Here is a 15,823-nt window from a genome sequence, read left to right as displayed (position 1 = left end):
GAAACGCCGTTCTTACTTTAAAAACAACAAAGGAACAGCCTTATACAATGAGGGGTTGCTGCTGGTCCACGAGGCTGCGGGTTTTCCCCTTTTACATTTTGCTAAATCATTGAGAACTTCTCTTTTGCTACTCCCGAAAAGGCACCTTAAATGTACTTTGGCAGTAACAGGTTCGAAGTTACTGCTGGTATCAACAGATTAACACCGTTAACTTTTGCTTCAGCTGTTATTGAGCTTTCAATGAACCTCTGAGATTCGCTCTTTTTAATTTCGATGTCAGAGAACACGGCCTTCCTTCAAAGGGGATTCGAACCAGCGATTTTAGGCCTTCCAGCGGTTTTCACTGCAGTTCTCCACTCTACCAACCACTCTTCCAATTTCTCTAATTTGCATACAGGTGTTTTCTACATTTTGTCTTAAAATAACATCTAATGTCTTTTACTGCTCCTGTCTGCCAGCAATGGCTTTGATGAAAGACTAATTACTTGTGCGCTTTTCACCTTCTATGTGTCACCATGAAATTCTGTGATGATGTGATAATCTGATCTTCAGCGTGTTCAATCTGTCTGAGTGAGACTAGAGTATCTGTGTGATGCTGATGCTCTGCTGTAGCCGCTGTACATCTGAGCCCTACAAACTGTTCTGTCTGAAAAAAAAAACTGTTTTTTTAGTAACCAATATTTTATTACATTATTTTCTATTATTGTGTAACCTTATTTTCGTAACCTTAATTTTGTGATTCTTGTGATTTTTGTGAGCTTGCAGAAAAGACATTTAATTGCCAGCAACTACTGCAGCACGCTGTATTGTTGTGCATTTGATAAATAAACTTTGATTTGATTTTAACCAGCGGATGTTTTCAACCTGTGCTTACTGCAGTTTCGCCAGTCGTTGCCAGAAAGTTAAAAGCACACAAGGAATTAGGCTTTAGTCAAAGCTATTGCTGGCAGACAGGAGCAGTAGGACGCAGAGCCTTATCCAACAGCTCTAGATGGTGCTCGGGGAAGCGCTACAGTTGCTTTCGGATACTTTAATATGAAGATGTTCTAGGAATAAAAGCATATCCAATAAACTAACGTGATAACAGCCAGTGCCACCCCTTAGTTATTAGTGTTTGAAGTGGTTTAACATCGTACTTCCAGCCCCCTCTGTGATCCTAGATTGAACTTGATTGTCCACTCTCATGGAAAACCCCACAGTCCTCTTTCTTCTGCTGCTCCTCGCTCTGTCCATTACTCTGAACTCATGACTCATCACGCTCGCTCAATCTGCTCCTCAGAAATCACCAGGAACAACACAACCACTAACTTTCCTGCTGTGTGTTCAGGGACACCTCTGTGTACCCAGGCCCTGAGTTCTGACTCCCTGCCTCAGCAGCAGCCTGTCTTCCCTGTTCAGTTGATTCTCTCTGTGTCCAGTCTCTATGGCCAGGGTGTGGTCACTGATTCTGTCCTCTCTGGACACTCAGGTCTGTCTGTGTCCAGTCTCTATGGCCAGGCTGTAGTCACTGAGCCTGTCCTCTCTGGACACGACACATCGCCCCTCAATACTCTCTTTACAGAACCTACTCCTGAGACAGGTTCAGTTGTCTAAGAAGCTAAATGGAAAATAAGAAGACAGTACATTGACAGGCCTGGAAGTCTTTCTTCTACATTGGAAAGGTAAGTAGCCGGAGAAACAAGAGTATATTTATTTATATATATCTGAGTGCCATCCAATTTTCAGAAACATCCAGAACAAAAGAGCAGGGTCCACAGAGGTACAGAGATGTACTGCAAGTACATTTATTTTTTTTCAAGAGCTCACCCTGTTCTGCTGAAACTTGCATTAAAAACACAGAAATGTGTTTATTTATGCAATCTGCTACAGATCTTCAGTAGCTGAAGATCCTTTGCAATATCCTTTGCAATATTGCAAAGGAAGAGAGAATTCCAGAAGAATGGACAAAAAGCAGTATGGTTACCATGTACAAGGAGAAAGGAGACCAAGTGGAGTGTAAAAACTATAGATGAATAAAACTTCTGGAACATGGATTGAAAATCCTGGAAAAAATTCTGAACAAGAGACTTAGGAAGATAGTCAGGATCCACAACTCACAATTTGAATTCACAGCAGGGAAAAGCACAACAGATGCCATTTTTGTGATGAGACAGTTACAGGAGAAGACACTAGAGAAAGGGAAAAAGCTGTATGTGGCCTTTCTGGACTTGGAGAAGGCATATGACCGTGTGCCCAGAGAGGTGGTGTATTGGTGCTTTAGGAAGAAAGGAGTACCAGAAAGCATGGTGAAGTTAGTTCAAGCAACTTATAGAGATGCAACTACGAAGGTGGTCACACAACGGGGAGAGACAAAAGAGTTTGAAATCACAGTTGGAGTACACCAAGGATCAGCACTAAGTCCTTTCCTTTTTATAAACATTATTGACACACTGACAGAGGAGGTAAGAACAGAAGTGCCTTGGGAACTCATCTTTGCTGATCATGTGGCACTGATGGCAGATTCAGAAGTAGAACTACAGGAGAAAGTGTTCAAATGGCAGAGGAGTCTGGAAAAGGGTGGACTGAAAATGAATGCAGAAAAATCTGAAATAATGGTAATGGAGAGAAGAGGAGATACTATGACCACTGTTGAGGAGACAAATGGAGGAAAACTGAAACAGGTTGATGGCTTTAAATACCTTGGAATAAAACTGGTAAAGGGAGGGGAAACACTGGAGGCAGTAAAACAAAGAGTGAAAGCTGGATGGAACAAGTGGAGGGAAATAACTGGAATAATCTGTGACAGGAAAATTCCTAGAAAGTTAAAGTGCAAAATGTACAAGACTGTGATTAGACCTGTACTACTATATGGAGCTGAATGCTTGGAAGTTGGAAAGAAGGAAGAGAACTTGATGAGAAGAACTGAAATGAGGATGTTGAGATGGATTCTGCAGATTTCAATGAAGGAGAAGATCAGAAATGAAGAAATCCGTAGACGATGTAGGGTGGTGGATGTAGTTGAGAAGATGCGAGAGGCAAGGTTACGGTGGTATGGACATATCATGAGGAGGGACGTTGAGGAAGTAACAAAGAGGGTAATGGAATTTGAGGTGGAAGGTAACAGGGGAAGAGGCAGGCCTAGAAAGAGATGGATAGATTGTGTGAGAAAAGATATGGAGGTATGTGAAGTGAGTGAGGAAGATGTGCTCGACAGAGACAAGTGGAGAAGAGCAACCAAAGCAGCTGACCCCAGGACAGTCTGGGACTAAGGCTGTGAAAAAGAAGAAGAAGAAGAAGCTACGGATCTTCAGTGTCCAGTGAAGCTGTAATGACAGAAAGGAAGGAAAAGGAGACTCTTCCCTGACCTGAAGTCGAACCCAGGCCGCGGTGGGGAGAGCACCGAATCCTAACTACTAGACCACCAGGGAAACGGTCGACTCTCTCCCTGTGTGTGAAGAGAAGACAGCGGTAACTGGGATTCATGCCGGTGATCTTAGTAGGACACAGAGAGCGATCGACACGCTTTTACAGTCTGTGTAGCGACAGCAGCGACACTCAGAGCTGCTGTGTGTAAGAAAGAGAAAATAAGATCTATTTGATACAAAGACTTTTTTGCACAGCGAGACGTCTTGATACTCGAAGGTTTGTGGGATTATTTTTCCGTGTTTTATTTACGTTTTCAGATTTAATGAGCCTACTCGCTTATTGGTTCCATGATGTAATGGTTAGCACTCTGGACTTTGAATCCAGTGATCCAAGTTTAAATCTTGGTGGAACCTCAGCGGTGTATCTTTCTTACTTCTTTGTCGGGTGAGCGTTTTGTTAATATTAAGTGTAGCAATGAAACCTTCATTGTAGCATTAAGTTAAAATCGATCACTTCTTGAATTTATGTAAGAAACTATCCTGATTTGAGGTTTCATTGCTTCATTACAGGTGTGCTTTTATGATTCCAGAGTCAAGTTCAGGTACTTTGCTTGATGAAAGAAGCTTTTTTTTTTAAATCTGTGATCTGCTCACCCAACAAGGTCTGCTGTCCTACTGAAAGAGAGAAGCAGAGTAAGGAAGATGTTCATTCTTGAGAGTTTTTGCTCAATCACAGCGCACCCTGCTGTCAAGATTCTGGCTGAGATTGTAGCCAATCATGTGCTGCTCAGTCAATTCAATTCATTTCAAGATGCTTTGCTGGCAAGACCAATGAATAAATCAGCATTGTCAAAGTAAAACAAATACAGTTAACATGGAAAAATCCAAAGACATTTACATCTTAATTTAGACATAAGACATTTACATATAAACATATGCAGCATTTTTTGTGAGACAGACTCACTGTTCCTCAGGCTGTGACAGGAGATCACATACTGGGCTGCCAGTTCACCTGAGTTCCCTCCTCCCTCTCCCAGTAAGATTGGGACTTGTTGTGATTCTGGCAGGTGTGGGGATTCTGGGATTAGATTTCTAAATTTGGCCAGGAATGTTTGTCTAATCCTAGAATATTTGTCACAGTGCAGCAGAAAGTGCATCTCTGTCTCTGTTTCTCCCCGCTGGCAGTGGGAGCACAGCCTGTCCTCTCTGGGCAGCCAGGTCTGCCTGTGTTGCCCAGTTTCTATGGCCAGGCTGTGGTCACTGAGCCTGTACTTCTTCAGGTATCGCTTAGCATGCGAGAGGTAGCGAGATCGATGCCCGCATTCTCCAGTCTGTCTTGTATCCCCAAGCAGCGAGCATTGAAATTTCATGCTTACAAGGAAACAAAATCTAAACCAAAGCACAAAGCCAATTGAACACTTGTAATAACCCTTATATCGACAAGGAGGCTTTACTTCTATTTTCATTTGTTTTTGAATTACAAAGCTGAGGAAGCAGTCCTTACCATTCAAACACATGCAAAAAGACTATCTGATGTATTTTAACAGAAACTTTACTTTAAAAATAACATTACACTGCCTGGCACATTCAGTTATATCCTGACACGAGACATAAAAAGTAATAATTATGGCCCACAAATTAACCGACTGATTTGATCAATTGAAGTGTTCTGATTTTAGAGCCCCCTGTAATTTTTGCTAATTAGAACAACAACAATGCTGAGCCTTCAGCACAGCTCAAAGATCAAGATCAGCTGGTCTCAAACTTTGTTCTGCAAGTTTTTTGTTGGAATAGAGCTCAGAGCTGAGACGATCTCCAAATAATATATTAACTAGTCTGCAAGATACTGGCCTCCGTGTGGATGTAGTAGTTCGGGTGGGTAGCTGCGTCAGCATGCGTAGGCTGCAAAGGAACAAGTAATAGGTTTATTCCATGCTGAAAAGAGAAGAAAGAAAACACAGCGTTTCGTCCGTGGAGCCTTCTTCAGGTGTGAGAAAAACAGGGCATAAGCAAAGGTAACGTAGCAGGAGAACAAAAGCAGGGAAAGAGGAGGACAGGCACCTGACAGCGTGATTTCTCTCTTGAATGGTTACTAAATACGTTATGTGAACATGCCACCCGTAGAACTGTATATAGTTTCGCTGCTCCAGGCCTTTAGAGATTGATTGTAAGAGCGGGCAGGTAGGAGGTATGGATCCTGTGCAGGACTCAGGAGCGAGAGGGAACACCAATCCAAATCGCGAAGCAAAACGTATACCAGGAAGCAAGCAAGAAGGTCGGAAAACGAGAAAGACAACCAGAGAGCAACAACCCGAAACTCAAGACAAAGTCGAAATCGAGGGGCAGGCTAGAAGATCAAACACCGAGTGGAAACTAGCAGTGAAATAACGCGAACTCGAGGAGAACCCGCAAGAGTGAGCGGGAAGTGAGGAAAGAGGGGAACTGAAATAGTGACGGGAGTGAACGGTGATTGAGGGGGGGGGGGGGGGGAGGGTATTACTCGCGGCGTGAGCGTTTGTTAAACACAGTTCGCGTGGGAATGCGAGACGGGACAGAGACGCGTGTGGAATTTGTAACATTGACGGCTTAAAGGGTGACTATAACAGAGGCTGGACTTTTACATTTTGCCATATCATCGAGAACTTCTCTGTTTTCAACTCCCGAAAAAGGTACCGTAGCTGTATTTTGACAGTAACGGTTTCGAAGTTACTGCTGGTATAAACAGATGAGTGTCCCCGCGCACATTTTTAGCACAGTTTCAAAATCCATGTAACTTTACAAGACGAAGAAAAATGAGAAAGACAGACTTAATATTTTAAAGACTCAAAATCAAAACCATAAAGTCAACTAAGTATGGAACTCGTAAAAACACAGAACACTGAAATCGACAAACCTTTATTTACATATTATCCATTTTTTAATACGAAGCAGAAGTAGCTCCCACTGAATCCAATACCAGGTGTGTTAAAGTACCGCGCACCGATTTCTGTTTGTGTGACAGATCGCTTGCAAATAAGAATATTTTAAAGCGGACAAAGAACAAAGATAGAGCAATCGGTACTCCTGGCGCGTCTGAATTGAAAAACCATGTGAGTGACAAACCAGCACTTGTTTGGCTGAACTCCAGACCCATATCTTAGCAGCAGGGAGCGCTGTGATTGGGCGAAAACTACCTAAAATGAGAGTGGACACTGTGATTGGACAATTCATGGTAGCGAAACGGGCCTTGATTGGCTAAGACCACCAACTTTGAACAGAAGGCAATGTGCTAGTGAGCAGCCCGATGTGTTTAAAAGAATGACAAGCCAGGAAGGAGTCGAACCCACAATCTTCTGATCCGTAGTCAGAGTAAGAAGGATACCCGGCTCAGGTTCCACCGAGATTTGAACTCGGATCACTGGATTCAAAGTCCAGAGTGCTAACCATTACACCATGGAACCGCTAGCTTGTGAAAGAGCTTTAAAGATCCATAATGAGATCTTCTGCGTGTGTAATTTGTCTGCGTGAGACTCCGGTGTCTGTGTGACGTCGAAGCTCTGCTGTAGCCGCTGTGCATCTGAGCTCTACAAACGGTTCCGTCCGCTTTCAGTCTTATAGACACGTCCGCACTCCCACTTAAAAAGCACCCCTTTTCTCACACATTCAGCCCAAATTCGTGCGGTGTTCCTGGTCATTTCAATCTCACTTCGACGTCAGGTTTTTAACTCGTTTCTGCAGTCTTGTTTCAAGCGTTTCTCTGTCATTTGACCTCACGGGTACTCGATATTTTTGTAGCAGTATGGGAACACTCTTAAGAGAAATTGCAACACTTTACAGCGAGTGGCTGGAGACAAACATTTCGTGAGTTCATTCCAATACCGCCCCGTAATTCCAATACTTTTTCTTAATGAGGCGAGCTTTTTGTTAATCTTACAAGTGTAGATGAGACCGTAAATATAACTTTAGGTTAACAATGATGAGCTCTTGAACTTGAGTTCGGAATTCTCATCCTATTTTCTGCTTTGTTTTCTTTTTTACAGGTGTGTTTTTACTATTTTAGGGTCTTCAGGTGCTTTGCTTGATGAAAGAAGTTACATTCTGACTCTCTGGTCTGCTTTAGTACTAGAAGAGAGAAGCAGTCTGGAAGATGTGAAAACTATGTGATATTTTGGAAGAAAGCGGTTTTTCTTTGATATCGTAATCAAGCATAATTTCAGCTCGACACATAAACACTTTGGTTTAAAGAGACGTTATTTTAAAACACAAGATGTAGCAAACACGTGTAACCAAGTTGACTACTTGAGCGCTCTTTCCACTCACAAATGACCCAGAGCGCAGTATCTGGGGCTCGAAGGTTATTTTGTGGTGATAGTTAACAGACGTGGTTCAAGGAGGTATCTCCGTCAGGAGGGAAATGGAGCCCTTCCTTGACCGGGAATCGAAACCGGGCCGCGGCGGTGAGAGCGCCGAATCCTAACCACTAGACCACCAGGGAGACGGTCGACTCTCTCCCTGTGTGTGAAGAGAAGACAGCGGTAACTGGGATTCGCGCCGTTGACCTTAATAGGACACAGAGAGCGATCGACACGCTTTTACAGTCTGTGTAGCGACAGCAGCGACACTGAGAGCTGCTGTGTGTAAGAAAGAGAAAATACGATCTGTTTGGAACAAAGACCTTGTTGCATAGCGAAACGTCTTGATACTCGAAGGTGTTTGTGGGATTATTTTTCCGTGACTTATTTTCGTTTTCACATTTTAGGAGATCATTCTCTCAGACCCGCAGGGTGATGGTTGGGAGCGAGTCCGGACGTGTCTAAGAGACCGAGCTCTTCGGTGTGAGTTTTTAGCGATTTAGAGATTGATTGTAAGAGCGGGCAGGTAGGAAGTATGGATCCTGTGCAGGACTCAGGAGCGAGAGGGAACACCAATCCACATCGCGAAGCAAAACGTATACCAGGAAGCAAGCAAGAAGGTCGGAAAACGAGAAAGACAACCAGACAGCAGCAACCAAACCTCAAAACAAGGTTGAATCATCAATGTGTGAAATTTGCTCCAAAATCCGGTTATAAAAATCGTATTAGCTTAAAAATAATGTATAAGCATGCCCCAATAACAAAACAACAGCCTTATACAATGAGGGGTTGCTGCTGGTCCATGAGGCTGCGGGTTTTCCTCTTTTACATTTTGCCATATCATCGAGAACTTCTCTGCTTTCTACTCCCGAAAAAGGCACCGTAGCTGTATTTTGACAGTAACAGTTTCGAAGTTACTGCGGGTATAAACAGATGAGTGTCCCCGCGCACATTTTTAGCACAGTTACATGGATTTTGGAACTTTACGAGACGAAGATAAATGAGAAAGACATACTTAATATTATAAAGACTCAAAATCAAAAGCATAAAGTCAACTAAGTATGGAACTAGTAAAAACACAAAACACTGAAATCGACAAGCCTTTATTTACATGTTATCCATTTTTGAATACGAAGCAGAAGTAGCTCCCACTGAATACAAACACCAGGTGTGTTAAAATACCGCGCAGCGATTTCTGTTTGTGTGACAGATAGCTTGCAAATAAGACGAATATTTTAAAGCGGACAAGGAACGAAAATAGAGCAATCGGTACTCCTGGCGGGTCTAAATTGAAAAACCATGTGAGTGACAAACCAGCACTTGCTTGGCTGAACTCCAGACCCATATCTTGGCAGCAGGGAGCGCTGTGATTGGGCGAAAAGTACCTACAATGAGAGCGGACACTGTGATTGGACAATTCTTGTTAGCGATACGGGTCTTGATTGGTTAAGGCTATCAACAATGAACAGAAGGCAATGTGCTAGTGAGCAGCCCGATGTGTTTAAAAGAAAGACGAGCCAGGCAGGAGTCGAACCTACAATCTTCTGATCCGTAGTCAGACGCGTTATCCATTGCGCCACTGGCCCCGCTGACACAGCTGCACCGCACCACAGTGAGCTCAGCGCCGCTACTAGTACGGCATCGCCCCGCTCCAACTTTTCTAACTTGGATACACGCGTTTTCTACATTTTGTCGAAATCTATGTGTAACGTTGAAACTCCGCTTGATTTCGACATCAAAGAAAAACCGTTTTCTTCCAAAACACCATACAGCTGTCACGTATTCCAGACTTTAGTTATCTCTTTAATTAGTGTAATCTTAGGTCCTGTTGTTGTTTCACTCAGTTGAGCAGTTGGAAATATTTTTCAGTTGTGACCTTTATTATTATTCAGTTGTGACCTTTTAAACATAAATCAGAAGGACAGCAGACCCTGTTGGGCGAGCAGATCACAGATTCGGAAAAAAAAGCTTCCTTCATCAATGAAAAGTCCCTGAACGGCTCTGGAATCCTAAAAGCACACCTGTAATGAAGCAATGAGAGCCGAAATCAAGAGAGTTTTGTACATAAGTTCAGGAAGTGATCGATTTTAACTTAACGATACATTAAAGGTTTCTTTTTTACACCGATGAAGATGTAAGACAAACGCACCTTACAGGCTCCACCGAGATTTGAACTCAGATCACTGGATTCAGAGTCCAGAGTGCTAACCAGTACACCATGGAACCGCCGTGCTACTTTCTTATGTAGCAGCTGTGCATCTGAGTCCTGCAAACTGTTCCGTCCGCTTTCAGTTTCACAGACACGTCCCAATCCCGCTTAACAATCACCGATCAATAACCATCGGGCTCCAGATACTCCCCTTCTGCGCTCTGGATCATTTGTGGAAAGAGGAAACAGCGCTGAAGTATTTGTGTGGAGAGTGGCTCCCTAGGTGCGCCAGTGGTGTAGTGGTATCATGCAAGATTCCCATTCTTGCGACTCGGGTTCGATTCCCGGCTGGTGCATAAAAATGATGCTTTTCATAAAGCAACATAAAATCTTCTTTTTTAAATCCTGTTTATGGATTACGAATGCAGTTTATCACAAGACTCTATAGTGGTTTTATACCAACACAAAGAAAACCAAAAAAATAGATTTCAGTTGAGGTCAATTGATTAAAGACTACTGCTTATTGTGAAACTTACAATAAGCAGCGGGTGTTTCCACCCCGTGCCTACTGCAGTCTCACCGGCCGTTGCAAGCGCACTAGTATTTAGTCAAAGTCACTGCTGGCAGATAGGAGCAGTAGGACACAGAGCCCTATCCAGCAGCTCTAGACGGTGCTCGGGGAAGTGCTTAGTCTGTTTCAGCATTGGGAGCGAGTATGAGCTCATTCTGGCTCTCAATCCATTCTGGTTCGGTTAATGTCGGACTGGGCATTTGAGGCTCTTTGGATTGCAATGTGAAAAAACAACTGCCTACAGCATGTGTCTTACCTAGATATCACATTTAACAAAAGCCTGAGTGGAGGTGCCGGGGATTGAACCCACTGAGCTGCATCTCCGACAGTTACACCCATCTGCAGCTGTTTCATTGAGTCTGTGATTACAAGCTACTCTACCAGGGCTAGACGACACACTGGATACTTTATCGGTAAAAATCGGTTGAGGACAACCAACACCGGGAGCTTTTGCTTCAGCCTTTATCAAGCTTTCGATCAACCTCTGAGTTGCGCTATTTTTAATTTTCAAGAGATTGTTCCAGAGAACAATAAAACAACGTCTTCCTTCAAGCCGGATTCGAACCAGCGACCTAAGGATTCCTAGCAGATGCCTCTACAGTCCTCCGCTATACCAACTGAGCTATTGAAGGAATAGCCAGTGTTTCTTTCCTCACATGTTCAGCCTAAATTCGTGCGGTGTTCCTGGTCATTTCAATCTCGGTTCGACATCAGGTTTTTAACTCGTTTCTACACTCTTGTTTCAAGCGTTTCTCTGTCATTTGACTTCACGGGTACGCGTAATTTTTGTTGTAATATGAGAGCACTCTTAAGAGAAATTGCAACACTTTACAGCGAGTGGCTGGAGACAAACATTTCGTGAGTTCATTCCAATACCGCCCCTTGTCCAGTTAGGATCAGATCAAATAGTGCAGGGAGCTGCCCGCTCGCTCAGGTTTCTTGACCTCAGAACACAGGGGTCCTGCTCCTCACGGAGAGGGGCGGGTGCTGAGAGCAGCAGAGACACAGGTATCCGCCGGACACACATGCGCACAAAAAGGAGACCTCATCGTTCTTGTCTAGACTGTGAAAGAGACAGAATCAGCCTGGCAAAAGCTTGGGCGAGGTTTCAGAAGTCAATCCCGCGTTTTGGGGCGGGACACTCCGGTACTGTTCTGACTCTGAGGAGTGTCATATCCAGCAGTGTAGAACTGAACACTTTTCTTTCTGTCGCGATCTTCAGCGCACGATTACAAATAAAAAAATACCCGAGACTAAATAATAACAGTAAATAAAACACGTGTTAAACTCACTTCAGTAAACTTTTAACAATAACATTTTACTAAACGTTTTTTTTTACATTTACCAACATCTGTTCAAAGAAAACTGCAGGTAATCAAATTGTTAAAAAAAGGAGTATGTTTCAATTAACAAGTATTTCTTTCCAAGTAACACACTGTGGATGATGAAACAATGGTGCTGTGGAAAATAAAAAGCAAGCAGAAACCAAGATTGACCAAGATTGAGAATCTGCACTCTTGATTGGTCAAGTGTTTTCAGCAAGACGAACGTTGATTGGCTAAGACTAGCATGACTGAAAAGAGAGGCTACTGGTCGCAAAGGGGAATTAGCTCAAATGGTAGAGCGCTCGCTTAGCATGCGAGAGGTAGCGGGATCGATGCCCGCATTCTCCAGCCTGTTTTGTATCCCCAAGCAGCGAGCAAGGAAGTTGAAATTTCATAGTTTTTGTCCACTTTGTCCAGTTTGAAACAGTACGTCATGTTTTAACATTTTGTTTAGCTGGTTCTTACACGTAGATACGTAAGGTTTTCAGTGATTGTCCTTAGAATAATAAGCAATTCTAATTAATAATGTGATTCTGTATCAGCAATTAGCGGGCTTTAGGTGCTTTCAAATTTCTACCGCTTCTTCCACTTAACAGCATCTCAGTGGTGTGTAGTAAACAAACGGATAAGAAAAAATACTATCAGCAAATTACGCGTAATAAAAACAAAAAAAGGCTCCAGGCATTTCTTTGCATCTATCCGTTAAGTCAATGCAAATGATCAAGCAGGGAGTGAATTAACAGATGTTAATTACATTAATACACTATAATGCTTATGGCAGTTCGGACATTGAATTGTTAAGGTAATGCCCTGGCTAATCTTATGTGTTTAAGTCACAGGCAATTTCACTTCTTCATTAGGTAATAATAGAGAACACCTAATTTTTCTGCGCACGTGTAGTTTTAAAAGCTGTGATTGGTTCCCTTCTTCCGGAATAAAGCAAGTCGGCTGAGCGTGGACCTAAATCTTCTGTTTTAGTGGGGGTTAAAGAACCGATTAATAGAATGGACGGTGGTTTTGAAGACCAAGAGCTGCGTGAAGCGCAGAGAGAGTGCTTGGATTTTCTGGATGATGATGTAGGCGAATACGTTTTTTTACATCTGTTTGACCCATAGGTGTTTGTGTTTTGAGTTGTTACCCTAAGTCTGCGATGATTAAGCTTTCCACTGTATTTGCCACATACAACGTACCAACATAAGGCTGCATATTTAACATGTACGTTTCTAATGCAAAAAGCAAGAACTCCCAGTGCTATGTCTGTTGGGCTATTTGGTCTTGGGATGTGAACAGCTTGTTTGAATAAGCGTACTGTAGAAACTGCTGGCGGTCGCCCAGCTGACACATTATATATTACAGCTGCTAAAGAAGTTTACTGCCTGTCGCGTCTGTGAAAAGTCTTTCTGCGTGTGACGCGAAAAGCTCATCAGTTGGATGCATTCTACGCTAACGAAATAAACTAAAACAAAAACAAAAAGAAACATGCAACACGTCTTTCCCCGTCCCAAAAACCACACACACCTCCACTATCTCCGTTCCTCATATCCGATCTCTCAGGGCTGCCTTTTAAATGCTCCCACCTCAGCTACTTAATTCATTAATTGGCAACACCTGGGAAAAGAGGAGAGCGCAATTAGAAAAAAAAAATAACACTCCAACCACGGACTGTAACAACACAAATAACATTAATCATAGTAGTGAATGCGAAAATGTTCTTAACACATAGAAACGCTAACGTATTCTAACTTTCTCATTTTCAACTTCTTCTTAGCACTCAGTGCACTTCGTGAAGATCTAGGTGAGTAAATGTGTTTCTTCTCCCTGTCAGGCCCACTCAGGTGAGCAGGGCCACACTGTTACGATGTCCTTAAGTTTGTACCCTGTCGTTATATAATTCAGGGGACGTCAGTCCTGGTCCTGGGGGTCAGGCCATGAAGATCCCAACAGGACTGAAGAACCCTTAGGTGCCCTCCACTTTCTAAAGACACGGAACATTTTAATTGTGGTCTATTAAGCGGGAGATCTTTTAAATGTAGTATTTTAAAGATTATTTGGAAATAATCATGACTTTAAGCCACAAACCACCAATGTTTATCCCATCATATAGTTGCTTGTTATATTTATCATTAAGTTAACTTTTGTTCCCAAACTTAAAAAAGTGGTGATTAAGGGTGACTTAAAAAACATACTAATAAAGGCTGTCTTAACGAGTGTTGGTGACCAGTAAAAGAATCTATGATTACTGGCAATCAGCCAGTGAATGGTTCAAATACTAAGGGTAGTAAGCTGCAGTCATTATGCCTGTACTATCATTATATCTCTCTCTCGGTGCAGTGTTAATGTACTCAATTCAAATGAAATCAAATGGCTTTATTGTCACACCGCAGCAGGCAGGAGTAGTGGGACCCAATGCGTAGCAGTCTCCAGTGGAGTACTAATAGCTAAACCAAAACGAGAGCCAAGGGAACCTCACCGACCTGCTCCACTACAGCCTTCTCCTGAAAGCAACCTTTTTCTCGTTTTTGTCCTTAGCGGTTTTTGACTCCCTGCTAATGTACTCGACCTCAACCTTGGCTCTTGTTTTGGTTTAGCTATCCTCTCGAATCCCTTCCCCTCTTCTGACCCAAATCCACTGGAAACTGCTACGCATTGGGTCCCACTACTCCTGCCTGCTGCGGCGTGACGTTTATTGATATGACTGATGATTTACAATGTTCCCACAGCTGATACAAGTATCACAACACATACAAAGATGTCCAGTGACAAGAAAGTATTAACCCCTCTCTCTCAGTGCAGTGTTAATGTCCTGTAGTGTCCAGTCAGTGTGTCTGTACTGTATTAACCCCTCTCTCTCAGTGCAGAGTGAATGTACTGTAGTGTCCAGTCAATGTATCCATTCTGTCTTTCCTATAGTTGACGTGAAACTAGACCCCTCAACTGCTCACTCTAACCTCGATATCTCTCTGGATGGGAAATGTGTTCATTTCTTGGAGGAGACCCGGAGACACTCAGTAAATACATACAGGTTCATGGAGTACCCCTTTGTCCTGGCAACTGAGGGCTTCACCTCAGGGACACACTACTGGGAGGTAGATGTGGGTGATCTCCAATACTGGGATATTGGAGTGGCCAAGGAATCAGTAGAGAGGACCAGACGGATCCCACTGATCCGGAGTGAAGGGATTTGGGCCTTGGGGCTCCGAGATGGGCAGGAATTCTGGGCTTTGACAGATCCCCGAAGCAGCTTACCTTTCGATCAGATCCCGCGGAGAATGGGAGTAGTGTTGGACTATGATCCAGGAATCTTATCCTTCTACAACCTGGAGTCATTTAAACTCATCTTCAGCTTTGAGGACAGGTTCAGTGGGAGGCTGTATCCCCTCTTCTGCCCAGGCCTGAGAGGAGGCCCCAGTCTTGAGATCCCTGATGTGCATGTTAGGAGCTCTCACAGACAGGAGGAATGCCAGGGCAAGGAGAGCAGGCCCTTGCTGAGCTGAGCAGAAACAGAGGCTGTCATGCTTGGGATATTGAACTCTTCCCATATCCTTTGACCAAGGCTTAAATAAACACATTTGATTGTCTTCTGTTTGCAGTAGTATGTCTGTTGTTTATTGTGTTTGATAAGTATAACAGCAGGAATATTGACTAAATGCTGGTAAACATTTATCAGTGTCTGTGTCCAATTTCCCCTGTGGCTGCACCCCAGAGTGATTTCTTATTACACCTGTACTAACTTGAATAATAGTTGTTGCGAGTAATTTCACTTTCAATTGGGGTCAGGTCTGATTTGACATTACAAATCTGTAAAGTACTCACCTTTGGTCCTTCTGTGGAATTTAGTTGATGTCTTGAAATCTCAAGCTGTTTAGCATGTAATCTATTTGTATTTGTGTTTCATTTCATATTTGTGATTGTTTCCTTGGATTTCTATTTTTGCAAGGTGTACAGAACTTTGTAAGAATATATGCAGTGAAAAGCTTAGCACTGGGACAATGATGTGAAATTTGTCAGTTCTGTTGTGTACTATTGAAATATGCAAAAGGCCAAATGATAAAGTACAGAATGTCAACTTTGATTTGTGGATGTGTTTGCACGTGCATGTTAAA

General features: G+C 42.9%; 1 protein-coding gene and 8 non-coding genes across 9 annotated transcripts; 4 read left to right on the top strand and 5 right to left on the bottom strand.

The window, feature by feature from the left end:
• Window positions 1-2,144: 2,144 nt before the first annotated feature.
• On the top strand, window positions 2,145-15,214 carry LOC148832429 (E3 ubiquitin-protein ligase TRIM39-like). The gene is made up of 3 exons (XM_088918124.1): window positions 2,145-2,270; window positions 13,546-13,555; window positions 14,631-15,214. Exons 1-3 carry the CDS (start codon window positions 2,145-2,147, stop codon window positions 15,212-15,214), a joined length of 720 nt encoding a protein of 239 aa, XP_088774250.1.
• trnaq-uug (transfer RNA glutamine (anticodon UUG)) lies at window positions 3,687-3,758 on the top strand. The gene has a single exon. It is a non-coding gene; the product is annotated as a tRNA-Gln (tRNA).
• Window positions 6,713-6,784, bottom strand: trnaq-uug (transfer RNA glutamine (anticodon UUG)). Its single transcript has one exon. It is a non-coding gene; the product is annotated as a tRNA-Gln (tRNA).
• Window positions 7,747-7,818, bottom strand: trnae-cuc (transfer RNA glutamic acid (anticodon CUC)). The gene has a single exon. It is a non-coding gene; the product is annotated as a tRNA-Glu (tRNA).
• trnar-acg (transfer RNA arginine (anticodon ACG)) lies at window positions 9,189-9,261 on the bottom strand. Its single transcript has one exon. It is a non-coding gene; the product is annotated as a tRNA-Arg (tRNA).
• Window positions 9,830-9,901, bottom strand: trnaq-cug (transfer RNA glutamine (anticodon CUG)). Its single transcript has one exon. It is a non-coding gene; the product is annotated as a tRNA-Gln (tRNA).
• trnag-ccc (transfer RNA glycine (anticodon CCC)) lies at window positions 10,110-10,180 on the top strand. Its single transcript has one exon. It is a non-coding gene; the product is annotated as a tRNA-Gly (tRNA).
• trnay-gua (transfer RNA tyrosine (anticodon GUA)) lies at window positions 10,940-11,027 on the bottom strand. Its single transcript is given in 2 exon segments — window positions 10,940-10,975; window positions 10,991-11,027. It is a non-coding gene; the product is annotated as a tRNA-Tyr (tRNA).
• On the top strand, window positions 11,996-12,068 carry trnaa-agc (transfer RNA alanine (anticodon AGC)). Its single transcript has one exon. It is a non-coding gene; the product is annotated as a tRNA-Ala (tRNA).
• Window positions 15,215-15,823: the final 609 nt, after the last annotated feature.

The sequence above is a fragment of the Atractosteus spatula genome, chromosome 6, assembly GCF_055471065.1.
Source record: "Atractosteus spatula isolate fAtrSpa1 chromosome 6, fAtrSpa1.hap1, whole genome shotgun sequence".
Lineage (NCBI taxonomy): Eukaryota > Metazoa > Chordata > Actinopteri > Semionotiformes > Lepisosteidae > Atractosteus > Atractosteus spatula.
This window is presented reverse-complemented; position numbering and strand designations above follow the sequence as displayed.